Below are 8,694 nucleotides of genomic sequence, written 5' to 3'. Positions count from 1 at the left end.
CCTGGTCAGGAGCAGGTTATGTTCATAGTTTCAGATTTAAATCAGCTGAAAGAGTTTCTCCCTTTAATCAGATCGTTTCCTGACTGTTATTTATGATAATACAGATTCTCAGCTGAGGGAATGTGTTTATCTGCCAACATGCTGATCTATACGTTGCTAACGTCACTAAATGAAGCCGTGTAGTTGCAGTATTGCACAGTCTGCAGAGACGGAGCGCTCCGCACAGGCAGTACTTGGCTGCTGATGCCAGGTTAGGTTGGCGGTCACAGTTCTGTTGCCACCATCGGCGGTGGCAGCGGGGGGGTGTGCAGGCTGGGCAGATTGTGGGCAAATATATATCATATATCACCACAATGACCGAATATTCTGATATTTGGATGTTCGGGTCCAATCCTTGCTGTCAGGTCCGTTTACTCTGCTGCAGCTGATAGAACAGATCAGAACATGGATCATTCTGCTGGTATTTATTACAGAGAATATTCAATCAATAACATTAATTCACTCTGATTGGGCCAAAAGTTAAAGTGATTTCCTGCATTCTGGGACAGTGTCAGACCTAAATGACCTTCAATACCAGATCAGGTTTAAATGTATGAAGTTTAAAGTTTAACTCTAACGTGCAGCTGTCAGCTGGAAACTGCTGCATCAGTAAATATTCTACATGAACACATTGAACAGTTTTCTACCAGCATTCCTGTCTTCACCATTTACAGTCGCAGCTCTTTTTACCGTCAAGAAAGTTGAACCACCTTGGTGATACCCGTAATCTCTGGCTGGGGCTTTCGGTTTTGTCGATTCGGCTCACACAAAGAAAGCCTGGCTATGTCAAACCTGCTTCGTAGTTCAGCCCTCAGAACTATGAAACTATGAAAAGAACACATATGGAATTATCTAGTAAACAAGAAAGTGTTAAACAAACCAGAACATGTTTTATATTGGAGTCCTCTTTTGCTCTGATGATGCTTTACACACACTTGGGATTCTCTCAGTCAGCTTCATGAGGAAGGCAATTAGTGGAATTACTTCCTTTTGTAAAGCGTCTTTGAGTCTCTTTTGAAAAGCGCAACATAAAACTTATGTATTATTAGTTCTATTATGTTTTAGTCTGCGTTTATCTGTTTGCTGGTTGGTTTGTTTGTTAGCAAGATAACTCGAAAAGTTCTGAACAGATTTTCATGAAACTTTCAGGAAATGTTGATAATGGCACAGTGAACAGATGATTACATTTTGGTGATGTTCTGGCTTATCGTCTGGTTATTTTCTCATAAAACAGTAAATGCTGTTTAGTGTCACAGTTGTGCAGAATGCTGTCGTTGCACCGTTTGTCCACTAGATGGAGCTCTGACTCCATTCAGTCCTTCAGTCCTCACTGCTGTCTTCTCAGTAGTACAGGAGTAAGCTACAGCCAGGCAGCATCACAGGAGTGGGTTGAGCGGAGCTGCCGACAGATAAGTTCAGAACCACGTTGTGCCATTAACGATGACTCAGCAGGTCTCCTGGTTCACTTTAACTCTCTTTGCCATGAGTCAGGACGACTGACGCCTGCTTCGTTGCATCACTCATTTCCATTGCATTGCTAAAGTTGTGCTAACCTAGCTTAAGCTACTCCCTGTTTGTTTATGTTAGCAATAGCATCGCTGTAATTATACCAACCTAACATAGTATTAGCCAACAGCTTAAAGCCAGTAAGGAGCTGCAGAAATACGTGTAGACAATATTTGAGAGTACAGAACGACTGTTCTGATTCTCCATGAATCTAATCGTGTAGATAAAGTGAATGCAGGACTTTAACACTGGCTGGAAATCACAACAAGGTGGAAATGAGCTGCTTGGTGAAGGTCTGAGCTCTCAGAGGACTTTTCTAGTTATTATTATGACTTGCCTTCTTAATTTGTTTGAGACCATCAGCTGTGTTGTGCAGAGGTAGGGTTAACAAGAAGAGAATTGTTTGGTCCAAGAAACACAAGGAATGGGCATTAGACCAGTGGAAGTCTGTGCTGTGGTCTGATGAGTCCAGATGTGGGGTCTTTGGTTCCAGCCACCGTGTCCTTGTGAGACCAGAGAAGATGAGCGATGGTTTCTGCATGAGTGGTTCCACTGTGAAGCCTGGAGGAGGAGCTGGGATGGTGTGGGGGGGATTTGCTGGTGACACTGTTGGTGATTTATTCATAAGTCAAGGCTCATTAACCAGCATGGCTACCACAGCATCCTGCAGCGCCGTGCCGTCCCATCTGGTTTACTGGGACCATCACTAGTTTCCAACCAGACAATGAGCCCAACACACCTCCAGGCTCTGAGTGCTGCTCAGATGACCTGGCCTCCACAATCAGCCCACCTAAACCCAGCTGAGATGGTTTGGACCGCAGAGTGAAGGACAAGCAGCCAACAGGTGCTCAGCACCTCTGGGAAGTCCTTCAGGACTGTTGGAGACCATCCAGGAGACGACCTCATGAAGCTGATTTAGGGAATGCCAAGAGCGTGCAAGGCATGCAGATCAGCACCATGATGGAAAAATTATGTTTCTCGTACAACATAGCGCAGTTTAGTTGTCTGAGAACGTCATTTTGTGGGGAACAGGGTTGACTAATGCACCAAATAAATATGATGGTTTAAGACAGGTCATCAGCAGATATTTGCATGTGTCCAGTCAGGTTTCTGATGTGTGCTGTTGGTTCTCCCATCAGGGGTCTCTGACGTCAAACTGGAGCAGAACACAGCAAACACAGAGCCTGACCTTTCTGAGGATGAACCGAAGCTGATGACGGTGAGAAAATGACTCCATACTGACATTGCAGACAGTTTTAAGGGCTCAACGCACAGCAGGGAACAGATAACAAACTCAAATACTCGTGCAGCAGTTGGTCTGGTGTAATCAGCCATTTCCAGTTTGCAGTGCTCACAGATGACAGACACACATTAATGGTCTCTGTCTGAAATACTCTGACACTTAGGGATGGGTACCGAGTACCAGCATTAATTGGTGCCGGTAATTCGGTACCATTAAGCTCCTTATCAAATGGTGCTGATGTTGGTATTTGTGACGGAAAATTACTACCTCTGTAATTACGCCTCTGCAGATGGTACCGACATTATCTTCTGAACTTCTCCTGACCTCCCCAAAAGATACCGTATGACGTCAGCAAATAAAACCATCTCAGATATAGGGTGACCTTCATCTTGACCCCAACTCCCTCCATATTATAATGGATGTAAGTTATATTAAGTCACTCCCACATCCGGAGACAAGCTATCTTGTCTCCCTTCTACCCATAACTCTAGACATGGCGCTTCACCAAAGGACAATATAAGGTCAGTGGTACAGGAGAACCGTCAGAATTGATGCTGGCAGTGCTCGTATGTACTGCTGTTGTGTTGGTGTCACTCCTCCTGAACTCAGTAAACCTAACTGGCAGCCTAAGTCATCTGAGTGTCCAGCGTGTGCCTCCTCATCCTCTCTCAACCTCGCTGAATGTACACAACAGTATTTTTGGCGTGTATTGTGCAATGTTATTTCAAGCTAATGTAGACTGCAGCTGTACCCTAATAATGATGAAACAGGTGATGAGGTATGACGTCACATCGTTGTGCTGCTGTTGGCTGCTCTCTGCAGCAGCCTAATGACGGACAGGGCAAAGAGATGGAAGGTTGGGCCTCACTTCTCTAGATTTATCAACAGTGCAGCGTGTTTAGCAAAGCAGCTAATGCTAGTAGAGTAATAGAGCCTCTGAGCCCCACTGGCTCCGATGCAGATGCTGCAGGAAGTCACAGAACTACAAGTTCAGATAACAACACTAGTTAACTTTACACAAACAAGTCTATACAATTAGCTCTATGCTATGTCACAGTTGTCATTGATTTAAGCACTTTCGTAATGTCTAGCTAGCTAGATAGATAGATAGATAGATAGATAGATAGATAGATAGATAGATAGACGGATAGAGTTTAACACTGGACAGTGAAAGTGTCTCGTTTGCACATATAACAACACAAATGATGACAATAACAAGCAGAATAATGTTGAAGCACGTTATGGCGAGTCTTTCAACATCAAGGCAGGTAAAGCAGGAGGTAAATGCTGCACGAAAAGCAAAAACAAAGGAAACGGTGCAAAGGACTCCTGGTTCTTGAATGGATTTACATTTCATTCATGTTAGAATTTGGCTCCACTGCAGCATGAGAGGCAGATAAGCTGTTATCAAGCTGCATCTAACTTAAGTTTTACACTCCATATGAATTTTTTCAACACTGTTTCACTCCCAGCTTTCTGGACTTGTAGTCACATACAGTATATTTAATTAATGACCTCAGTACTGTGTAGACTGTACTGGAATATGTGTTGGCCTCACACACCTTGGTTATTTGTCACAAACACCTCGTGTTGTTTGTCTCTGAATTCCAGAGTTCATCGAGCTTCACACCTGAAATGCAAACAGAGTCTGCACAGATCTTATACAGGTAATCACACATCAGCATCACTTTACCCTGTTTCAGCTGCTTTCAGTCTCTCCCTCTTAGCACTGACACTGATAACCACATCACTGGTTCCACACTAAGATCCTCCAAAGCTTTGTTTGAACAAGCTGCTGTACTTGTAGCAGAAATCAACCATTTTTGATGTATGTACTGATGTGACATCGTCTTGGTCTCCTGGTTGCTCTTGTCCTCCTCTTCTTCAGTGTTGAATGGGCCTAATGTGTTGTCATCTGAAGCTGCTTAAGTTTCTAATGATGACAGCTGAGATCCAGCTGCGCTATCAGCTGCTAGTCAGCTTTATAACACACTGTCCAGTATGAGGGACCACACTGTCAAACACCTCAGTCTCACAGTCTTTCCACAGCAACATAATTTGCCTCCTGCATCCAGACCAGAGAACTGACGTCTGATCTCAGGGTGGGGCTTCAGCCGCCTCTCTGCACCATCGAGCTGCCTGCAGAGTTCTGCAGGATGTGTTCCATGGTTCCACCTTGTGGACAGAGTTGGACTTTTGTCTCTGTTTAGTCTCTTTGTGTAAAGGTTTTAATGGGCTATTTGCAGCAGTAAACTGGGTAAGAAATCCCAGACCCTGGGGAGCTTGGCAATCAATCAATCAATCAGTCCATCCATCCATCCATCCATCCATCCATCCATCCATCTCTTCCGCTTATCCGGGGTTGGGTTGCGGGGGCAGTAGGCGGAGCATGTCGTTCCAGACTTCCCTCCCCCCGGCGACGCTTTCCAGCTCTTCCTGGGAGATCCCGAGGTGTTACCAGGGCAGCCGGGAGCTATAATCCCTCCAGCAGTTTTTGGGTCTCCCCCGGGTCTCCTCCCAGGTGGACATGTTTGGAAGACCTCCAGAGGAAGCCTCCCTGGAGGCATCCAATCAGATGTCCATCCCACCTCATCTGGCTCCTTTCGACGTGACGGAGCAGCGGCTCTACTCCGAGCTCCCTCCGGATGTCCGAGCTCCTCACCCTGTCTCTAAGGCTGAACCCAGCCACCCTGCGGAGGAAGCTCATTTCGCCTGCTTGTATCTGCGATCTCGTTCTTTTGGTCACGACCCAGCGTCCACATTACTGCTGACGCTGTACCGAGCCACATGTCCACCTTGCACTCCATTTTCCAATCACTCATGAACAAGATCCCGAAACACTTAAACTCTCTCGCTTGAGGAAGCAACTCCCTCCAATCCACCGGTTTCCGGCAGAGGACCATGGCCTCGGACTTGGAGGTACTGATCCGCTTGGCAACAAAACACTACCAAAATGTGCAGTGATTGACACGTTATCAATAGCAGTCAGAACATTTTATAGAATGTATGATAGTTCCACTTCAAAGCATCAGATCTCCATGAAAACACAAACCAAAAACACCAAGTCCAGCTGCATGAACAAACTCCAGGCGTGCTCGCTCTCTGGATCATAATCAGCCTGTCATACCTTTGGTGTGTACATGTGGGTGTGTAACCGGTGGTTTCTGTACTGCGTTGTGATGAGCCGAAACACACATCTTTTTGGAGGCGCTCTCTGTTTATTGACACTTGACAGATGATAAAAACAAACATCACTGTCAGTTCTTGACTTGTCCTGCTACAGAAATTAAATGACAGGACAACATATTAGAACCAGGAAAGTAAACTTATAAGGGAAATTATCTACATTAGACAACACACAGACAACAGCAGCACAGTCTCGCTTCCCTCTCCCACAGAATACATGTACAAAAGGGTAGAGGCCATGTGGGAAAAACTCATTTATAGGGCACGGTGGGCAACCAAAAACAAACGTGGGGTACTGGGAACCCCACGTGAAAGGTTCCACACCAAAGCCAAAGGCAGACTAGATTTTGTGGAATTCTGTTAATTAAAAGTAATAATAAAATAACAGTATATTAAATTATACATAATACCATTTGTATAACTAACATAACAGTACATTTATATTTAATATAAAACTGCTGCTGCACCACTGACCCTGTTACAGGTGCCCCAGTGTGCTGTGGTGACTCTTCACCCATCCTCTTCACCTGATTTGGCTCTCTGTGCCTTCTTCCTCTTCCCCAAAATATAATTCAGGTTCAGGGGTCAGCAGACGACCCCCTCGTGTCAGACGGTTAATGTGACACAGGTAAAGGTGCTTGGTCCTAGTGGGAGTGTCACACAGTGTCGCATTAGGAACACTTGTGAGGATAAAATAAGTGGAACCTGATTGAGGAACACCATTTACCAGCAGAGATAACACATTTTCATTTCAGGGTTTTCCAGGCTTGCTGTGGTTTTTCAGCCTTTCTTTGTCCTGCAGGTTCAGGTGTCCTGGCCCAGGTGTGTTCCAGTGTACTCAGACTGGACTGGTGTTTGCTATGGCTAAAGGGGCGGAGCTGCGGTACAGGATCGTTCAATGGGATGAGAGCCGCCTCACACCAGCCGGCAAGATGGCTGCAGGACCGCTGTTCAGCATTCAGTGTTCTGAGGATGCAGTTCGTCGGCTCCACTTCCCACACTGTGAGACAGAGGATGGTAAGCTGTGTGCTCTCTGGCTGTTAAGCAATGAATCGTTATCTTAAGGTTTGTATTATTTCTGGTATATTGTTAAATTAGGAGCATTTAGTAAAAGCAGTGAAACAAGATTGTGATGGAGTTTAGTTATAGAACCAAATGCACACATCCAGACAGATGAATGACAGGATGAGGGTGAACTGGAGATCCTCGACGTGTTTTGAAATTAACATCAACAGATTCAGTTGAACTAAAAATAATTGGGCAGAGATTAGTAACTGTAGCATCTCTGTGCTCTCACAGCGCTGCGTCTGGACAACCAGCTGTCTGTTGTCCACTTCACTGACGAAGGAATGAGCATGTTGAAGCCGCTGCAGATCACTGACACCCATGTGGTCGTGGAGGTCGCTCACCTCTCTCTCTTCGGCCTCATCTGGAATACGATTGAAAGAACGCTCTCACTCCCAGTACGTGGCCAAGTGGTGCTGTTCCTCCGGCCTCCAGGGAGAGCGCCTCGGACACTTCATGTGTTTCTGCTGCAGAAAAACGTCCCTGTGGAACAGGTAAAGTGAAGAGAGGTGTGTCTGTGGTCGCAATCGAACCGTCAACCCTCACATCCGAGCTTCAACATGTTTCAGAGCTGATGTCCTCTGACCTGATGTCCTAGTCTGTCTTCACTGGCTACCAGTTGCCATATCTCCCCTGTACTGGTGTCCTGGTCTCTCATAACTGGTTGTCAATGACCAGCAGAGACTTTCAGTCTCTACTTCCACTCTCTTTGTTCTTTCCACTCTCCCTGGTAGGATCCTGGGCTGATCAGACGTATTCTGTAATTCCCATCTAACGAACTTTGGTCAACATCCAAGGTTTTCAATACCTCCATAAAAAAATAGAGTTGGCTACCTGTTCATTCACACGATGCTAAATGTGTTCTTTCTTGAAGGTTGCTGCCAAACAAGGAAAAGCAGAATACATCCCGATCTCAGCTGAGTGTTTTTTGAACACTGGTCAGAATTACAGTGTCCTCTGTGAACAGGAGGGTTTGGAAATACAGCCCCTGGTAAGTGAAGTCTCACATGGTCGTGAACAAAATCATATTGAAAACAGATTCACTGTAAAGGAGCGGTGGATCAACGCTTATTTCTGCTGTCAGAGTGATGTGTTTGTGCTGTTTCCAGAGGGCAAGCTTTTTCTCACATTTTGGACCAAACTTCCACCCAACATTTGAGGTTTTCCTGACGACAGACCCAGATAAAGTGACTTTGATGGTCCAGGACCAAGAGAGGACGGAAGTCTGGAGACGTCATGTTTATGTGAGAGGTAAACGCTTCACCCTCCTGCAGCAGCAGAAACCCCTTCAGCTGCTGCAGGGACATTTTGTTAAAGGTCAGCTGGTATCACCTTTCTTCCCTTCCTTTCCATACAAACTCCTGCCAGTTTGTTTCAGTGTGTTGTTAATAGATTGCACTCTTTGCAGATGTGCACACAGTCAGCTGCAGACATTACAGACGCTTAGTTGGTGCTATTGTACGATCTTATAGTCTGCTGGAGTCAATGTGGAGGACTCTGTTCTAGACACACACAGCTGGTTATCTGCATATTCTGAGCATGTGCACTATTGCAGCGTAGTCCGAAATCCTGGGTCCTTCTAGACACGAATTATGTAACACTGGTCTTGTAAGGAAGAAGAACTGTCCATCAGAAAAAACAGACTTTTATGTCAG

The 8,694-nt window shown here is 45.4% G+C and overlaps 1 protein-coding gene across 1 annotated transcript in view; it reads left to right on the top strand.

The window, feature by feature from the left end:
• LOC103375662 (NACHT, LRR and PYD domains-containing protein 1-like) overlaps positions 1-8,694 on the top strand; it is a 13,229-nt gene that overhangs the window by 739 nt on the left and 3,796 nt on the right. Inside the window, exons 3-8 of the mRNA XM_008305977.1 lie at positions 2,685-2,764; positions 4,400-4,455; positions 6,777-6,991; positions 7,274-7,533; positions 7,914-8,030; positions 8,149-8,290. Coding sequence (XP_008304199.1) covers positions 2,759-2,764; positions 4,400-4,455; positions 6,777-6,991; positions 7,274-7,533; positions 7,914-8,030; positions 8,149-8,290 — 796 coding nt within the window. The 5' untranslated portion in view covers positions 2,685-2,758. The remainder of the gene's footprint in view (positions 1-2,684; positions 2,765-4,399; positions 4,456-6,776; positions 6,992-7,273; positions 7,534-7,913; positions 8,031-8,148; positions 8,291-8,694) is intronic.

The sequence above is a fragment of the Stegastes partitus genome, unplaced genomic scaffold (genome assembly GCF_000690725.1).
Source record: "Stegastes partitus isolate 25-593 unplaced genomic scaffold, Stegastes_partitus-1.0.2 Scaffold2753, whole genome shotgun sequence".
In the NCBI taxonomy this organism is placed as follows: Eukaryota; Metazoa; Chordata; class Actinopteri; family Pomacentridae; genus Stegastes; species Stegastes partitus.
Note: the sequence above shows the minus strand (reverse complement) of the source record. Positions and strands in the feature narration are given on the sequence as shown.